This window comes from Epinephelus fuscoguttatus, linkage group LG18, assembly GCF_011397635.1.
Source record: "Epinephelus fuscoguttatus linkage group LG18, E.fuscoguttatus.final_Chr_v1".
Taxonomy (NCBI): domain Eukaryota; kingdom Metazoa; phylum Chordata; class Actinopteri; order Perciformes; family Serranidae; genus Epinephelus; species Epinephelus fuscoguttatus.
The window spans coordinates 7,508,175-7,528,965 of NC_064769.1; the positions used below are offsets into that span (position 1 = coordinate 7,508,175).

The 20,791-nt window shown below is 40.1% G+C and overlaps 1 protein-coding gene across 1 annotated transcript in view; it reads left to right on the forward strand.

The window, feature by feature from the left end:
* The window catches only part of pde8b (phosphodiesterase 8B), a 67,388-nt gene that overhangs the window by 16,331 nt on the left and 30,266 nt on the right, over positions 1-20,791 (forward strand). The window contains exons 2-3 of the mRNA XM_049603940.1: positions 2,980-3,036; positions 15,076-15,266. Of these exons, the coding sequence (XP_049459897.1) occupies positions 2,980-3,036; positions 15,076-15,266 (248 nt within the window). The remainder of the gene's footprint in view (positions 1-2,979; positions 3,037-15,075; positions 15,267-20,791) is intronic.

Below are 20,791 nucleotides of genomic sequence, written 5' to 3' on the forward strand. Positions count from 1 at the left end.
GTTGTTTGCTAATGTTGTCAGTTTTGCCAATCAAGCTTGATCTGTCAAATAAAGATTTGTAATGTGCTTGTGCATTACTGAATGTTATACATTAACACAGTCTGCGGTGAAACCTGTAAGACTAGGAGATATCACATGTTCTCGCAAGCATACTTGAATGACTTGCTCCCATGCTACCAGGGTGTTCATTAAAAATATAGCTCTGGCTAAGTTGCATTAAGCCTCCAGTATAATCTTTTTACAGCTCTATTCACACAGACCTGATGAAGCAAATTAACTAAGTTAAACTCCCAATAAAAAAAAAACAATTAAGAATGTGTGTCTTTCTCTGAAATTTCACAGATTCATTCCTTTAAAATGACCTGATGTTTTATACCACAATATATACAAAACAGGTAGACAAAATAACATGAACAGTACACAAAAAGGAACTTAAATCACTGCCAAATATGATCTGCGTCATATCAGGTTACATGCCAGTTACCAGTCTAGTCTGTCACAGTGAGTGTATTGTACTTTATGTTTTGCATATTACCATGTTTGCACCGATGCTTAGAAATGCTCCGCATTTTTTATTATCATATTGCTCTATTGAAGCAACAAAGATGCTTGTTACTCAGAATTAGGCTTTTCCTTGAAGAGTCGCACCTGAAAGCTCTTGATGACGTTAGCGGTTGGTTGGTGGCTGGTTGAGACTAGATGTGGGTTGAAGTGTGTCCACCTCTAAGCCTAATTACGATGTGTGCTTGAGTCACCAGCTTGTGTCTATACATCACTGCTTTAGTCACACAGCGGCTTCTGAGTGACTGAGTAGAGTGTGCATAGCATGTGCCTCTTGTAGAATTAACTGAAATCCCCCCTCCTCCCTCTGTCTTTATCTCGCCTCTATCTTTTGTTGATGCCTCACAGATATTTGTCTTCGGCTGGAAGGAGACCTTAAAGGAATACTCCCAAATGACCATGTTTATATGAGTTACTCACCCCGTGTTACCTTAAATTCATCAAGAAAACAGTTTTTCTCACATGCCTGTGGTGAACGAAGACTGCAAAAGCAAAGAAAATTCTTGAGGAATTTAAGTCATAGGGATCCACATGTAACAACAGCAAAACTATATCAAAACATCAGTTTACAAACTCTCACACAACCTGTGCAGTGTCCAGCACTTCCCAAACAGACAATCCTTTCCCACAAGGAACTGAGAGGATCTTGCTGAACACGGGGTTTGCTGGTCTGCCTTGTCAGTTAGTTCCTTGTTGTTATTGTGTGACTTTGGTGTTTTACAGGTTAGTTTGGATTCAACAAATTCATGCAATAACACACATGTCGACAAGTCGAGGCAGCAGTAGACAAGCAGCTTCCATGTTTAGTGAGCAAAAATGAAAAAGGTTTTTGTCAATGGAGTCTGGCTTTGAAGAGAGCATAGATAAGTTTCACTTTTAGTCAGTTTCCTCATGGGAAAGAGCCATCTGTTTGAGAAGTACTGAGCATATGACTGGATAAATGAGTTATGTGAGAGTTTCTAAACAGATGTTTTGATATGGTTTTGTTGTTGTTAAATGTGGACCCCCTTGACTTCAGTTCTTCAAGAGTTTTTTCAGTTTTTGGATTCTTTGCTCTCCGTAGAGTAGGCTTGTTGAAAGTCTGGCCAGGGGGCCAAACGTGGCCCATGGACCAATTAGAGACAGCCCGCAGCTTGCCTGTCAAAATATGCGACATGTGGCCTGCCACACAATACTGGGTAATCAAGCAATTTTATTTTGTAATATTTCCATTCCATTTTCATAAACAGATGGTAAACTAGTTAAAGAATAGTTACCTTGCAGCAGACATTTCCTGCTTGGTAGCAGACATTGCCATATAGAAAAACGTGAGTCAACAGTGAGGGCCACCGCTTTCAGGATCAGTGGAAAGTTTACTATTTTTTCAGTGAAAGATGAAACAGCTGCATTTGTCTCATTTGTATGTGATTTTTTTTTTTTTTATAATAACCCATATGTTGTGAGAAGCAGCTGGCCTCTCGGTATTTTCACATAACTAATTTGGCCCCCATTCAAAAACAAAGACAAAGTTTTCTCCAGGAATTCAGCATAACACCGTGAGTAACTGATAAACAAATGGTCACTTGTGAGGTGAAGTATTCCTTTAGTCTGTCACATCCCCCTGTGGGTTATGAGTGTGTGTTTATGAACATGTTGGCGACAAAAGGCACCTATTCTAACTAAGACTTTTGAATTAAAAAAAAAATGAGTCACCAGCACAGACTCTGCTCAAAAATATACCTGATGGATCATTTCTGGGCATGACACACAAAGCTAAAGTGGCTTCCACCATGATACAGTCTGGTATGGTACGCCAATGATTCATTGTGTGTCTGAAGTGCGGTGTAAGCATGTGTACGCATATACTCAAAGCATGCACATGTAGCTGAGTTGCTTATTCACACTAGAATGACGCATGGGGTTAAGAGGCCTGCTGAAGCCGCCCAGACAGGCTGCGAACACACACATATATACAGCTCAGTGTGTGATGCTCCTGCAGTAGGATTATGCAAGTAAACCTGTGAGTTCAATCTGCGGCTGGCTGCTAATACCTTCTAAAGAGGTTTGCAGTGGACAACTCCATTCTGGGCGGCTAATACTGCATGTAAATAACCATGTCTACAGCACAGTAGAGGCGATCACAAAACCTGTAGTAAAAAATCCAGATATTTGTTGTTTTTGGAGGCTGTTGCTGTTTGGCAAGGAAATACCTGTCTTATTGCTGTATGGACCCCTAAAAAGTGAAAGAGGAACATAAGAGAGAAGACTAAAGGTGGGATAGACAGGTTGTGCAAGAAACAGAGAAATATGCCAAAATGCTCCTGGACATGAATGGTAAAATGGTAAGAAGTGTTCACAGCTTTTCTGTTTTTGCTTTATTTGATTAATGTGTTTGGTTTGTGACAGTGACTCACATGTTGTCTCATCTGTTGCCTGCAGGTTTCAGCTACAGAAGAATGTGTCGGACCTATGAGACTGACTCAAGAGCCCATTCAGGTAAGAAACAGATTCTTAACGTTTGGATTCATGTTACTTTTGTAGTGTTTGAGGGACTCGATGTTGAAATGCAAGAGGCTGATTAGAAATTTTGTGTCATATTTTTTGTCATCTGTGCGGTCAGTTAGAACGTTTGATAACTGCATATGACCAGGTGGAGTTTCCTCAACACCTTTTCATGAATGTACAGCTGCAACTAATGGTTATTTTCATTATCAGTTAATCTGCAGATTATTTTTATGATTAATCCATTAATCATTACAGTCCATGAAATACCCCCCAAAAAATAAATGCCCATCAAAACTTTACAGAGCCAAAAGGAACATCTTCAGATATCTTTGTTTTGATCCACCAAAAGTAAAAAAAACAACAACAACAACAACAAAACAAATATTAACTATGCATTGATTTATGACAAAGACAAGCAGCAAATAATCTCATTTGAGAAGCTGGAGTCTGAGTTTATTTGTTAGCTTTCAAGCAAAAATAGTGGAAACAATTACTTTATTATCAAAACAGTTGCTGATTGTTTTTCTGTCAGGCAATCAACTGATGAACTGTTTTCGCTCTACATGGATGATAATAATGATTTTAGTGATTTTCCTAATTTTTGCGAAATTATGTAATTTTTTACCAAAATATTCTTATGTTACTGTATGCTTTGTTCTCATCAGCCTAATAAAAATCTAACACTTAATACACAGCTATATGAATAGGAAAAATGTACGAATGCAGCTGTCCCACTCTCCAGTGTAGGAGCAAATGTAGGAGCAAGCAGCTGTTTGTAAAGTTTTTGTTTACATACACTTTGGCATTTAAACTAGGGAGTATTCACCAATAAGACTGTTTGTACTCTTGCACTATTTTCATGGAGATTTTCTGCTAATATGATCCTTCTCCTGGGAAAACCAGTTACATCAACTTCCTAGTGGTAACTGGACTTGAAGTATGTTAGAAACAGTGTTGGGCTTGTGACTAAAAATGTAATATATTACTCATAGTTACTCTTTGCAAAAGTAAAAATATTAATTTATTTATTTCTCCCTGCCAACAGTAAGTTATTATACTTACTACCAGCTACTACTACATTACACTTTACTACTACTTATATTACTTTTCTGTTACACCCCATAAAACTGGTAATTGCAAATCTCCCCAAAATTCACATGTGCCTCTGTTTAAATTTCAGGGTAATCGCAGGAAAGTTTAGCCAAGACTAGATAGCGTGCGAATGTTGATTTGGGGGTTTTTTTTCACCTGGGGGTCTTCACTTGCTTGTGACTGTTATGTTTTTTTTAAGGGTCTGCCTCAAAGACGGAGAGTCACTCATGGAGTAAAATTTCATCCACAATATATCCAGCCACGAGCTTTCAGTTCTTCTCTGTAGCCTGCAGCTGCCCATGAGTAAAATCTAGTTTTGGCTGTTCAGCCAGGGCTACATCCGCAGCCAAGGAGGGCTCACCTTTAGTGGGGTGTATTTCCTGGAGTTTCACGCTGTCATGCTGTTCATAGTAGGTGTTTAAGACCAGAAGACCAGAGGACGTGTTTTCACAGTGGAAAGAATTTTAGTACAACTACCTGCAGCAATAGTGTTTTTGTCGTCTTTCCACCTGCCATCTTTCACCTTCTATCTTGTTTTGCAGAAGAATGTTTACATAAGCTAATAATACAATCTTAAAGGATAGGTTCATAAATTTTCTGTCTTAAAACAAAAGTCAGGTGCCCATATAAACACTGCAGGAGGTTTTACTTGCTTGCTTGGATCCCTTCATAATGTGATTCTAATGTAGGTGATGGGGGGACAAAATCAGACGGTTGCTAAGCTGCAGACTGCCGCAGACCAGTGTTTGAGAACAACAAAACCAGGTGTTTTTTTCAGTGACACATCGTGGCATATCCAGTTGTGACTGTGGCACTATAGCCAGGTATTTTAAGCCAAAACATGATTTTTACCTAACCATAACTAAGTGGTTTTTGAGCCCTTAACATAACCACACATTAACCACAGCATTGTTGAAATGAAATGTTTCAACATATTGTATCCACTACATCACTGGTTGCCAACCTGGGGGTCATGACCCCCCCTAGAGGTCATCAAAGTACCACAAGGGGTGTAAGAAAACTTCTTTTTTTTTAATATATAGGCCCATATACAATTAGGAAAACTCTATTAAACTGTTTATTTTAAAGTTTATTCAAGATATAAACTTCTCACAAAGTCTCACAGGACAAGGGCACAGTGAAGAAAAATAAAAAAAAACATGAAAAAAAATACGTAATACAGAGAATTGTACTTGTGGTCAAGGCTACTGTACAAGATGCTACCTGCTACTCAGTTATTAACCAATAAACGCACTCACACATTGGGAGGAATTTTGGGCCTAGTATCTTACCCAAGGATACTTTGACATGTTAACTAGAGGAGCTTGGGATCGAACTGCTGACCCTCCACTTAATTGGCAACCTGCTCTACCTCCCAAGCCACAGCCACCCTGTTACATAATAATGTAAAAATGCCACATATCTGTGGTTTCCAGGAACCCACGATGTCAACATTTATTGTGGCGACCGGCTTGACAAAATCCAGCCCTTCTTCTTGTGATGTATTTGAAAGTTTATGTGGAGCTAAATGAAGCTTCAAGAGGCTTTCCTCCAAAGTTAGTCTTTCTAATACATTTCCTCCTGGAGAATTTCTCCTGTAGTTTGTGTTGATTTAAGACATAGCCTCTCAGTAAAAACTATGGATGGATTTGGATCTCTCCAACACTGGAATCTACAGTGTTCAACCATATTACAGTGTATAACCTATTTGCTGCATGGCTTTGAGGGGATATCCGATTTGTTGCCTGCAGACACCCTGTCCATACTCTGTGGTATCAGTCCTACTGGAATGTCATGTCCCCCCTCAAGAACTCTAGAATATTGCAAGGTTAGGCAGGGCTGGGTCAGGGATTGTCTGTGCTCATCCTCTGGTTAGGGATTAGGCCATGTGCTAGTCAGATTTATCCTTATGTAACAAAGAAACTAAGAGTTCTTGGAGGTCACCAGCTGGTTGAGATGCAGGTACCACAAAGCATTCCTCTGTTCTGCCAGTTCCTACCTCAGGAATCAGCTACTTTTATGAGGTGCTTTGATTTAATTTGCTCGTGTTTGAGCTGTGCCGGTTTGACCGATCTCCAAGGGTTTCTGAGTTTAGCTCAGTTCCTACTCCAGTGCAGTGATGTGAGAGGCCTGGCATGCCACTCATGTTCATGCTGAGCTACAGTATCCTGCTCTATCCCTTCGCCCTCCTCCTCATTCCCCCTGCCAAATAACATCGCTCCAGGAATCTGTTGTAGCATGCAGGCAGGTGGAGGAACCAGGGGTTTTATTAAAAAGCCTTCTCAGACCTTGTCTCATGCCCCATAAAATCCTTAAAGTGTGCTCCTAAAGTTGTACCTCCAGCCCTCTGCTGGAACCATGACCTAACCCACCCCTCTCCTGCTTCACTCCTTCCACTAGAACAGAGAGATGTAAAGAGAGAGATAAAATGCTCTGCAGGAGAGAGTTATATATAGTGAGTTTTCCTTAACATTTACTGGTGCTGCCTCACAGCCCTGGAGAGTTTCAAGCTCCCCAGATACCTCCTCCTTCAGCTTATCTAATGATTCATGTGTTTCGCTCATTACACAGATAAGCGAAGGTACAGTAACACACATGTTGTATGTTGTTAAATTTCACATATGCAGTGCCTGCAGTGTTTATCTCGTGGATAAATCCAAAAGTTTTGTCATTCTGCAACGTTAACCTTTTAGTACCCACCGTTTTTCAGGCAGGATAACACTATGTAGAAAATTGACATGGATATCAACATGTAGTCAGAGCTGAAGCTACTACAGTTAGTCAGTTAACAAAGCAACTGAAAATGAATTGATGAAAACATATTTAAGTTACTGGTTCAAGTTTCTGATTTTCTTATGTCTCTTTCACACCAATGACCAGGGTTGGACTGGAGTCTTTTGTCAATTCAAACCAAGCTGTTTGCAAAGCAAAACTATATTAAAACATTTGTTTACAAATTCTGACATAATTCATGCAGTATAATCTAAGTCTTATTTGTCTAACCATAGAGAATATGTTATATATGTATATGCATGTGCTATGAAGGAAGTACTTCTTGAACAGACAGCTTTTTCTGATGGGAACCAAACTGAAAGTGAACCTTATCAGTGCTCTCTTCAAAGCCAGACTCCACTGACAAAAACAGTAATTTTAGGTTGCTGAGCACAGGCACCTCTCGTCTACCACTGCCTCAATCAGTTAGTTAGTTTGTGTTATTGTGTGACTTTGGTGAATCTGAACTAATGAAACTTGATGAAAGAAAAATTTCAGTTCTTGTCCTTCTTGACTTAAGTGCTGCTTTCAACACCACTGCTCATAGCATCCTTCTAAAGCGGCTCCATACCCATCTGAATATTTCAGATACAGTTCTAACCTGGTTCAAGTCCTATCTGACTGGAAGAGATATTGGTGTCCCTGGGTGAGATGGTGTCTTTTAAAATTGAGGTCAGTTGCGGTGTCCCCCAGGGGTCCATTCGGGGACCCACTCTTTTTAATCTGTACATTTAGCCTTTGGGAAACATCATTAGAGAGCATGACACTGATTTCCATTCCTATGCTGACAATACTCAGCTGTATATCTCATTCTGTTTAGATGATTTTAGTATTATTATCTTAAGCAGCTTGACTCTTCACTAAGTCCGGCTTTCGGATGCCGACTGGCCAATCATAATGTAGTATTGGCCCACCTCAGACCAGTGTCCAACAACAACACAGTTATACTCTCAACCTGGGTTGCAAAGCAGACACTTAACGCAAGTTCACCCTTTCAAACTAAAAATCAACACTGGTTTAACCCTGGTAGAACCCTCAGTGTGAAAGGGGTATTTGTTTTCTAAGGTACAAAACTGAGTATCTGTAGATTTGACTACAAGACTACAAGACTGTTGATTGAACAAAACAAATTGAGAAAATAATCAGTTGCTCAATCAGTAATAAAGAAAATCTGTTGCTGAGGTAATTTTCTAAAAGAACATTGTGTCATACATACATACATACATACATACATACATACATACATACATACAGCAAAATCCAATAAATCATTGAACACTTTATGTCCAATACAATTGCAAAGGTCTAACAATCCAACTGTGGGGTGGGTGTTGAAGGGTTAACAGCTTAAATTGTGCTTCATAGCCTGTACAGTATGATGCAGTACATGTATTGCAAAACCCACTTGGGCTTTTATCAAATATTTTAGCCTGAATGTTCATTCTTGACCTTGACAAAATAATCTTAACTCAAGGCCCACTCACTAGTTCATTTGCACAATCATATAAAAAATACAAAATATGTACATTAGAAAAGACAGGAGAGGAGAAGAAGGAAGTCTGGAGGGCTCATTCAGAGTCCTTTCCTATTTAAACAAATGAAAAACTGACAATATTACTCACACCAGAAAGTCCGACTGGTACATCAGCTCAACAAGTTCTATTTGCACAGTGTTGATCACTTGCAGATAAACTGCATACAAACAGCAGGCACCATACCCACATAAACACAGCCCGGGAAGGAAAGCACCAATCAAATCAAGGTCAATGAGCTCATAGTTTGTAATTCATATATATTTAATCTAAAGTACCCTGAAGGTACAGTACAGGCCAAAAGTTTGGACACACCTTCTCATTCAATGCGTTTTCTTTATTTTCATGACTATTTACATTGTAGATTCTCACTGAAGGCATCAAAACTATGAATGAACACATGTGGAGTTATGTACTTAACAAAAAAAGGTGAAATAACTGAAAACATGTTTTATATTCTAGTTTCTTCAAAATAGCCACCCTTTGCTCTGATTACTGCTTTGCACACTCTTGGCATTCTCTCCATGAGCTTCAAGAGGTAGTCACCTGAAATGGTTTCCACTTCACAGGTGTGCCTTATCAGGGTTAATTAATGGAATTTCTTGCTTTATCAATGGGGTTGGGACCATCAGTTGTGTTGTGCAGAAGTCAGGTTAATACACAGCCGACAGCCCTATTGGACAACTGTTAAAATTCATATTATGGCAAGAACCAATCAGCTAACTAAAGAAAAACCAGTGGCCATCATTACTTTAAGAAATGAAGGTCAGTCAGTCCGGAAAATTGCAAAAACTTTAAATGTGTCCCCAAGTGGAGTCGCAAAAACCATCAAGCGCTACAACGAAACTGCACACATGAGGACCTACCCAGGAAAGGAAGACCAAGAGTCACCTCTGCTTCTGAGGATAAGTTCATCCGAGTCACCAGCCTCAGAAATGGCAAGTTAACAGCAGCTCAGATCAGAGACCAGATGAATGCCACACAGAGTTCTAGCAGCAGACCCATCTCTAGAACAACTGTTAAGAGGAGACTGCGCGAATCAGGCCTTCATGGTCAAATAGCTGTTAGGAAACCACTGCTAAGGAGAGGCAACAAGCAGTAGAGATTTGTTTGGGCCAAGAAACACAAGGAATGGACATTAGACCAGTGGAAATCTGTGCTTTGGTCTGATGAGTCCAAATTTGAGATCTTTGGTTCCAACCGCCGTGTCTTTGTGAGACGCAGAAAAGGTGAACGGATGGATTCCACATGCCTGGTTCCCACTGTGAAGCATGGAGGAGGAGGTGTGATGGTGTGGGGGTGTTTTGCTGGTGACACTGTTGGGGATTTATTCAAAATTGAAGGCACACTGAACCAGCATGGCTACCACAGCATCCTGCAGCGACATGCCATCCCATCCGGTTTGCCTTTAGTTGGACGACCATTTATTTTTCAACAGGACAATGACCCCAAACACACCTCCAGGCTGTGTAAGGGCTATTTGACCAAGAAGGAGAGTGATGGAGTGCTGCGGCAGATGACCTGGCCTCCACAGTCACCGGACCTGAACTCAATTGAGATGGTTTGGGGTGAGCTGGACCGCAGAGTGAAGGCAAAGGGGCCAACAAGTGCTAAACACCTCTGGGAACTCCTTCAAGACTGTTGGAAAACCATTTCAGGTGACTACCTCTTGAAGCTCATGGAGAGAATGCCAAGAGTGTGCAAAGCAGTAATCAGAGCAAAGGGTGGCTATTTTGAAGAAACTAGAATATAAAACATGTTTTCAGTTATTTCACCTTTTTTTGTTAAGTACATAACTCCACATGTGTTCATTCATAGTTTTGATGCCTTCAGTGAGAATCTACAATGTAAATAGTCATGAAAATAAAGAAAACACATTGAATGAGAAGGTGTGTCCAAACTTTTGGCCTGTACTGTATGTGTTGCATAACAGCATACAAACCTAAATCCTGACACAGGATCTCAACAGCCTCCCTGATGTACTCACTGATAGTCTCAGGCTCTGTTACACTCCCACACAGATAAAGTGCACAAAGCTAGTTAGCCCAATGACACCCCTCTGTGTTTGGGAATCTCCCAGTGTTAAATGGCATCTGGCCTGGGTGTGCAAACATGGCGGATTAACCTCTGAACTCTGAAAATGTGAGTCAGCTCACAGCAGCAGTCAAGGATCAGTCTCTGTGCCAATGTACTGTACAGTGTTTTCATACAAACTATGAAGCCAATAAGTGACTGTGTTGTTTGTGTAGCTAAATGCCTGTATACTGCTGCTCAAAACATTGGAATCAACTGTTACTGATATTTTTTCTTCCTTTCAATAATGACTATTTTAACAGAACATTTGAAATTGTTTCCGACCCAAGAGAGGAAGAATTAGATTATTCAATCTTCCATTTAGTTGATGTCTCCACAGTACAGGGGAGAATACTGTCTATGACTGGATCCCAAACACCTTTACTCAAATATTTCCAGTTTAAAGAAGTTTTAAGAAGAGCTGTGCTAAAGCACACGTTGCCTGTTAATTGCAGGGTGTTATAGACATTTTTGTGCTCTTAACTCTGTAACACGAACCTGCTCCTATTTAAATCTGCACACATTTTGATGCTCAGCTTCCAGTGCCTTTTACCAACAACTACTCATTTGTTCTATTATTGAACTGCTGCTCCGAAGGATCTTTGTCTCTTTCTGTCTTTTAAGTTGTCAGTTATTTGAACCATTGTACAGTGTTTTGTTCTCCATGTACAAAACAAACCCTTTACCCTTTTAGTATTTTTAAAGAGGACTTTCTACAAACTAAAGGCATGAAAGACCATTTGAACAGAGATAATTCTCTCAGCCATCTGCCTGGACCCAATAAAACTTTTATGGCAGAAGAGTACTAACCTTTGAATTGCAGTGTACGTCGAAATGAAAATTATGTATTTACTTTAAAGATGCCTTTACCAGGTAATTGTGTAAACCGCCATTCATTTGCATCCCATTAACAGTGAGTTATATTCAGTGGGAAGTGTGTGTCTGAGACAGACATGATGGTGGTGTGATGGAGTGCAGCCATGTATTTGAATATGTTTGACAGCATGCACATCAGTTGAGGTATTAAAGGAATACGTCACCCCCCAAATGACCATTTGTATATATATCACTAACCCCATGTTATATTGAATTTGTGAAGAAAACATTCTTTTTCTCTAATGCCTCCTCAGTGAATGAAGAATCCAAAAAAACAATGAATTGAAGACATAGAGGTCCACGTTTAACAACAGCAAAACTATATTAAAACATTTGTTTACAAATTATGACATAATTCGTGCAGTATAATCTAAGTCTTAATTTGTCAAACCATAGAGAATATGTTATATATGCATATGCATGTGCTATGAAGGAAGTACTTCTTTAACAGACAGCTCTTTCTGATGGGAACCAAACTGAAATTGAACCTTATCAGTGCTCTCTTCAAAGCCAGACTCCACTGACAAAAACAGTAATTTTAGGTTGCTGAGCACAGGCACCTCTCGTCTACCACTGCCTCAGTTAGTTAGTTTGTGTTACTGTGTGACTTTGGTGAATCTGAATTAATCCCCTTAAAAAAACAAAATTACACAATAACACAAACAAATGAACTGATTGAGGCAGTGGTAGACCAGCAGCTCCCATGTTCAGCGAGGAAAAATGACTGTTTTTGTTAGTCTGGCTTTGAGGAGAGTACAGAGTATGTTTTACTTTCCGTTCAGTTCCTTGTTGGAAATGTCTGTCTGTTTGGAAAGTACTAAGCTTATGACTGAATAAATGAGACCTGGATTATACTGCAGGAGTTGTGTGAACGGATGTTTTGATGTAATTTTGCTGTTGTTTAATGTGGACCCCTATGACTTCAATTCATCAAGAATTTTCAAAATTTTGGGATTTTTTGCTCACCGGAGGCATGTGAGAAAAATAGTTTGCTTCACATATTAAGTGAAACTCAGGGTAAGTAATTTATATAAAAATGGTCACTTGGTGGGTGAAGTGTACCTTTAAGACCAACAGCGCCTCCCACCATGCTCATCGCTGGTGACATATTTGGGTGGCAGGTCAGAGATCTGTGCAGCCGGTGTCGTCCCAGGACTGGGTGCTGTGTGTGTGGAATTTCACATGTTAGCACCATGGTTACACAAAGCAGTGCCATGGTTACACAAGCCAGAACAGGATCAAAGACTGTGGACTTTCACAAGCACTCACCAATACTAGCTCATTTTCTCCCTCTGTCCTCCTCTTCTTTTACATCTTCTTCTTCTACTGCTGTTCTCAGCTCAACATTTTATTTTCTGTCCGTCCTGTCTCCAGGTATTGAGCACCGCATAGAGAGATGTCACATTTTGAAATACCCCCTTCCTGTGTTTTTAAACCATACAGGAAGTGTGAGGAGTCTGCTTTTTTCACCCACTCACTCATTTTCTTTACTCTCTCTCTCTCTCTCTCTCTCTCTGTGCTGCACCTCCATGCACTTACTGTGTCACTCTATCCTTTGTTGTCCTTAGAGGGAGTCAGGAGGTGATGCTGCTGCGAGGCAGAGCTGAGTACTGTTGGTTCTGGCTGCAGCCCAGCTGCCTGTGTGTGTGTGTGTGTGTGTGTGTGTGTGTGTGTGTGTGTGTGTGTGTGTGTGTGTGTGTGTGTGTGCATTACACTATACGTGTGTCTCTATACTGTATTTATCTCTTACAGTGTTGTGTTTCCTCACCACTGTACCAAAGGTGGCTGGTGTGTTTGTGGTCAAAACACAGTGTGGGATCAAAAACATAAATCCGCACTCTGCAGGCTTCATGACTGTTGCAGTGGTGGGGCCAGTATTCTGATCTATTACTGAAGTAAAAGCACTAATACTGCTGTGTAAAAAAAACTCTTTTACAACTAGTAGTCCTGCATTCAAAATCTATTTAAAAGTAAAAGTACTCATTAAGCAGAATGGCCCAGTTAAAATATATATTATATTATTGAGGCATTCATGTGTTCAACACTTTCATGTTGCAGCTGGTAAAGATGGAGCTCATTTAAATAACCTTATATACTGCTGGGTAGCTTAACATATAATAATAATATCATAATTAGTTCATTTTATATTTTGTATTAATAATCTGAATCTGCAAAGTAACTTGAGCTTTAAAAATAAATGTAGTGCAGTAAAAGGTACAGCGTTAGCCTCTGAGATGTGGTGGAGTAGAAGTATAAAATATCATAAAATTGAAATTCTCAAGTATAAGTGACTCAAATTGTGCAGTAGGATACTTGAGCAAATATTCTTACAATAGTTTCATTCCACCGCTGTTGTGTTGATGTGAAACGCAGCTTTCAGATGTGGTTATGTGCTGCTCAGTTTGTGCTGCGGGAATAACTCACTGGGAGGAGATGTTTACATTATGTGATCTGTTTAACCCAGGTGTTTTAGTCTGTTCTTTTTTTAAATACCTCCTATTGAGGGTTGTGATGCGTGTTGGAGTCTATCCCAGCATGCAATGAGCAAAAGGCATAGAGGCATTCTGCACAGGTTGTCAGCCTATCACAAGAAGACAAAAAGCAGATGGATGAACACGCTCACATTTATGGGCAGGTCATTGTCTTCAAATGGCCTGAGCTGTGCATGCCATGTGACTGTGGGAGGCAATCCGCGTATTCACAGAGAGAGGATGCAAACTGTGCTTGATTGTTACATCACTGAGTGTTTTTTTTTTCTTTGAATATATTTATTCATCTTGTGACGGGGGAGTCATCTATTTGCAGTGTTTGATATGAGTGTCCAGTAGATGATGGCGAGAGTCGACAAAAAATGTTTTTATGCTATAAACATGCTATAAACATTATTGTAAACATTATTGCTGTGGCTGCATATGCGTTTAAAAAAAAAAAAACCTGGCTCAAGGAAAGAAGACAAAAGGCTAAGATTCATATCCAGAACTTTCTTGCTGTGAGACAACAAAACTGACGGCTTAGCCAGTGTGATACTTCACAGCACTTATTTTTCTGTTTTCATTTTTCTTGAACATTATTTGTAGTTGTCAGTAAGTGGGTTTGTGACATGCTCTCCACATCAATATCAAATTCAGTGTTATTTGTATTCATAGCCATATATTTAAACTTTAAATCTTACTGTATCAGCTCTTAATACTCATCATAAGTTACACAAAATAAAAAAATAACTTAAAATAAATAACTTTGGGTTTTCATTAATCTATCCAAGTATAATTTAGTATAATTTAAAAAAAAAAAAAAAAAATGGTATCCCTAATGGCCAAAAATAGTCATCCTTCAAAAGGGAGGTGGGTATTATGAGGTTAAATATGTCTGAGCTGCTGTCACATCAGAGGGTTTTGGCAATCTGCTCACAATTGTGTGTTTTCTAGGTCTTGAAGAGGTTTGGCAGGTACATCAGTTACCGTATTATTCAGGCCCATAAATGTCAGTAACCCTGGTCATACTGTAACCTCGGTGTCAGAAGTATATTTTACAGCTGAAGTCTGTTTCTCTGTTGTCTGCTGCTCTGGAGAATGTCCTGTCTGAGTAGTAAATGTAGTGAGGACCTACTAACATAGATATCCTATAATTATCACTGTAGTAGCAGCACTATCTCACCCAGGCGTTCATTCCTTCCTTGTCTCCTCAGGTCCTACTGGTGTTCGCCAAGGAGGACAGCCAAAGCGATGCCTTCTGGTGGGCCTGTGACCGCGCTGGGTTCAGGTGTAACATCGCACGCACACCCGAGTCTGCCGTCGAGTGTTTCCTGGACAAGCACCATGAGATCATAGTCATTGATGGACGCCACTCGCGGTACTTTGAGCCTGAAGCTGTATGCCGGTAAGCCTTGCCTGTGTCTCTGGTGACAGTGTGGTTGTTTATTTAATCTCTGATGGACTGACATTTGCAGAATGTCTCTTTCTAAATGTTGCTTAAAGGAATAGTTTGACTTTTTTTGGAAATATATTTGTTGACTTTCTCTCTGAGGGTTACATGACAATACTGATACTACACTCATGTCTGTGCAGTATACATGAAGATACATACAGCTAGCTTAGTTTAGTTTAGCTTAGCTTAGCTTAGCTTAGCGCAAAGACAGAAAATGAGGAGAAACTGCCAGCTTGGCTCTGACCAGGAAATAGTCACACATAAGCAATAATAGACACATAAATTTAATGAAATTTAATGAAAAAATGCCTGGTACAGGACATAAATCCTCTCCACCAGACTCCACGCACAAAACAAAATCATACAATACAGTACCAAAATACAGTTAAATCACATTAGTTCATAATCACAAATCAGCTCTATAATCATACGGAACAGCCTTTGTTGACCAGAATCTATCCAGCCTGTGTTTAAAAGAGTTAACTGAAGGAGCCCACACCACATCCTCTGGGAGCTCATTTCAAGCCTTTACAGCATGAAGTGTGAAAAAGTTTTTTCTCTTTCCACTTTTTCTCTAGTGGGAATAAGCCTCCATTAAATTTTTGTTTTGTCATGTGTTAGTCAGCAGTGTTGGTCTGTGGATTTTCTTACGTTTGGACAGAGCCAGGCTAGCTATTTCCCCCTGTTTCCAGCCTCTGTTGTAAGCTAGACTAATCAGCTGCTGGCTGCAGCTTCATACACAATGTGGCAGTAATGAGTCCTAAAATTCAAAAATTAGTTAGCATTTCAGCACTTCTGGTTCCTTTGTCCTGAAGTCAGTGGGTTTCTTGAATGGGTTTTTGGTTAGATGCCTGAAATAAGGTCTGAGGTTAACACAAGCAAGTATTTATTATTATTATTATACTTACACGTTTTTGTTCAGCAAGATTATCTTGCTGAACAAATACATGTAAGTATTGTACACTTTTGTTTGCTAGAGAAATTATTTTCTGCAATCATCCAAAATCCAACAGAAAAATCTTATGGGCTTTTTGTGGTTCTCCCAAATCATCAAATGCCGACACTTGGTCGGTTGCCCTCGGCATCAGATACAGACACAAAGATTGAAAAATTCTGCATAGGGCAGGTGGATCAAACACACTCTGGACTTTTAACCAGGAGACCACTGTCTGTTTCCCGTGTGGAAACCAAAAGTCAGTAGTTACTCTGATAGCAACATAGTGTGCTAGTATGTGTAGCATGTTAATCTAGTGGCATATGACAAGTGACATTACAGATTACATTATTAACAAACATACTCATTTTAAGCCAAATCATAATGTTTTCCTCAAAACCTTGCCGCTTTTCAATTCAGTTCAGTTCAATTCAATTCAATTCAATTCAATTCAATACAATTTTATTCAGTTTTATTTATAAAGCCCCGACCATCACAGTTGATAAGAAAAAACTCCCCAGAACAACCCTTTAACAGGGAAAAAAAATGTTACAAACCTCAGGAAAAGCAACCGAGGAGGGATCCCATTTCCAGATGTGCATAGATATCGTGTGTACAGAACAGATCAACATAATAAATTCACAGTAATCCATATGAGAAATTGATACATGAATAGAGGGAGAGACAGAAAGAGATGTAGAGCAGACACTAATGACAATAGCTACAATATACATTGAATTAGTAGTAGTAATAATAATAATAATAGTAGTAATTTGGTAGCATTTATGTTATAAGTAAATATTAATGTATGACAGTATATGTATGTGACAATAATGATTATATGTGTACAATAATAGTAGAAGTATGATAATAATAATAGCAGTAGCAGTCAGCATCAGGCAGGACCATGACAGCAGTGTAACCACGACCCACAATCCATGTGTAGCTGCGATTCGAGGGAACCTGAGAGACAGTGGAGCACAAAGGCTCTGGAGAAGAAGTTAGTGACATGCAGTAATAGGACATGAATGTTAGCAAATGAAGAACCAATTTTCAGAATCTTAGAGAGAGAGAAGGGGCTCAGTGTATTATAGGGGGGTCCTCCGGCAGACTAGGCCTAAGTCAGCCTAACTAGGGGCTGGTACAGGGCAAGCCTGAGCCAACCCTAACTATAAGCTTTATCAAAGAGGAAAGTCTTAAGTCTAGTCTTAAATGTGGAGACGGCGTCTGCCTCCCGGACCGTAACAGGAAGATGATTCCACAGGAGAGGATCCTGATAGCTGAAGGCTCTGGCTCCCGATATACTTTTGGAGACTTTAGGGACCACGAGTAACCCTGCGTTCTCAGAGCGCAGTGTTCTGGTGGGATAATAAGGCACTATGAGCTCTCTAAGATATGACGGAGATTGACCATTTAGAGCTTTATAAGTTAACAGTAGGATTTTAAATTCAATTCTGGATTTTACAGGGAGCCAGTGCAGAGAGGCTAAAACAGGAGAAATATGATCTCTTTTCTTAGTTCCTGTTAGTACATGTGCTGCTGCGTTCTGAATTCAAGTTTTTAAAGACTTTTTAGAGCTACGTGATAATAGGGAATTGCAGTAATGCAGCGTTGAGGTAACAAATGCATGGTCCAGTTTTTCTGCATCTTTTTGAGACTGTATATGCCTTTCGTTGCCTAAACCTATGGAAGAAAACCTAGAAACAGAGGTTTTTACCTACATTCTAAGTTTATTTTAAAAGGAGACTGCATGCTTTTGAGGAGCGGAAGCTGTACATTTTCTGTGAAAAGGAAGTTTAATTTGAAAAGACACAATGCATGTGACGAGCGGAAATTGACACGCCATCTCTGAGTGTCCAAACCCAATGCTGGAGGGGTACATAGAGCATCATAGCTTGAGTTTGTGTTGAATTCTTGAGAATGTGTTGCAAGGGAACCAGGATGATAGTAACTTCTGGGTTGGCCTACAAAAAACATCCATACGGCACTCTATTTAAAGGATAACTTCTGTATTTTTCAACCTGGGCCCTATTTCTCCATGTGTATGTGTGCATATGATTCATAGGTACAACTCGTTCTAAAATTGGCGAATGCAGGCAGGAGCCGCGAAACAAGCTAAAACGGTAATGGGGGCAAACGTGTCCCGTATAAGTTTGTGCATTAAAAGTGCTTTTTTTCACCACTGACCGGTTCAGATCACCAGTGCTATCTCTGTAAATAGCATAGTAAATGTTTCCCTTACCTCTGGGCTGTGTGTGACATCATCACGCAAGAGCTTTGCTCCGCTGTGTCTATAGCTCTCTCTACTCGTAGGACAGCCGTTTTCTTGAGGAAGAGGTGTTTCGGGATTGGATGTCTTCTCTTCTTCGGCTGGCAGTAGTCATCTTGGGAGAAGTGAGCACTGCAGACCCGATGGTCTGCAAGGCACAGTGTCTGGACAGGACTATTAGCATCCATTTGTAGCACAACTAGCCACAACTTCAGCATCTCGCTGTCCGACAAAGGCAGGCTATGAAAGCTGTACAGGGTGATGCACGACATCCTGTTCTTGCAATTCGGAAGAGCACAAACACGAACCATTGTTTTCAATCGATGCAGTAAAACTCTCAGCTGTACTCCGGGACAACCAGCGCCACTCGTGCTCTGCATGGCTCCCCTGTTTTCTTCCAGCAACAAGCAAATCTCTCGCGAGATGACGTCACAGCCCAGAGCAAGTAAAGGGTAAGGGAAACGTTTAGTATGCTATATCCAGAGATAGCACTGGTGATCTGAACCGGTCAGTGGCAAAAAAAAGCACTTTTAATGCACAAACTTATACGGAACACATTTGCCCCCGTTACCGTTTTAGCTCGTTTCGCGGCTCCCGGTTGCATCCACCTCCCTCAATACTGAAACAATTTTAGAACGAGTTGTACCTATGAATCATACGCACACATACACATGGGGAAATAGGGCCCAGGTTGAAAAATACCGAAATTATCCTTTAATGTACAGACATTTGGATTATATCTATCTTTTCATCACTCTGCAAGAATACATAATTCCTCAGTGTGGACCTATTCCTTTAGGCATCGGATTGCACCATGATCCCTTGAAGAACTTGAACTGGCACAATAATCTGGCTTCTTTTCTGTTGCTGTTTTCAGACCAGCACGCGTGTTTGACGTTAAACAAAAAGTTTGAGAGGGCCTCATCTAACTAAAGGGCCAGATAACTTCTTCTCACAAAGGCCGTGTTATCCTACAGGACAATCAAAAATAATCAACGTTTAAATCATGAGGTTTCTATCTAAAAGCAGTGATATAAAAGAATGTCTAGAGGTCAGTGTTTAAAGCAGTTGTGCTGCAAATAGCTCAGGGACACTGCAGTGAAGGGCTTGCTGGCTCTATCTGGTGTTCACTGAAGGCACTGCACGCATCTGCAACCTGAAGCTGCACTCTGAGTAACTGTAGTTGAGTAACTGTTGCTCTATTCAGTGTTCTTTTTTAAGAAGAAGAAAAAGAAATGGACACTGGATGATAAGTGGCTGTTGAAGCAGAGAAGCACTTGAGTGAGCTTGGACTACAAGTTGTGAGTTTGTTTGTTGACATGAAAGCTGGATGGTGGCCCAGGGGAGCCAAGAGTAGTAGACATGCAGTAGCCTGACAAAGTTTTTTCGTTCTTTCTTGTCGATTTTTTTTTTCACAGTGAAAGCCCCTGGCCACTTTTCAGAAACCTCTTTGATTGTAGAATAACCTCATTCCTTCGTTCATGCCAGGTGTTAGTTGAGTTCATACTGGCAATGCTGGTCTGTGTTAAGTTTGTCCCTTGTTACTTTCTTGTGTGCACAGGAAGATTTATTTAGGAGGCATTATAGTCCTATATATTTCAAAAATTGCTACATGTCAAACCATTACTTTCTTCTCACTGAGTCCCTGAAGAAAATTCCAAACATGTAGGTGATGTTTGAATTAGAGTCATTTTCTGATTGTTGCAAATAACTACTGAAAGCTGGAAATCCTTCCACTTTTTGACATCTGTGAACAAAGGACTTGTGTTTACAGCATTTAAATGGGGATTCCCGTGGACCTCAGTGTCCCATGGTTGTGTTAATGCTGGGTGAATACCCTCTAGACAGTCGTTACAAGATCTGTAAAGACCTTCTATTTATGTTTAAACATCCTTGCTTTTCAGGTCTTGGTGCATATTCCTCATTATATTTAGCTGAGACTTCTTGTGTCTTTATTTCTGTCATGATTTCTGCAGACTTTTGGGCTGTAATTATTGTTAGATACAGTGCGAGTCCACCCAAAGTTCTTGGATGGACTAAAAGCCACTACTATATATTTTGCAGAGTGATTTATTATAAGTGCTTCATTATTTCCACAAGTAAAGGAACAGATCCATTTGTCTCTCCTGTCTCCTAATACCACAGTTTGGGAGCTGCTCCCTGTTTGTCCATTGCTCCTTCACTCCTTTTCCTCATCACTAGTTTTTTTTTTCCTTCGCCCCCCCTTCCATCCTTATCCCCCATGAGGACCTCTGCCATCATCTGTTCCCTCAG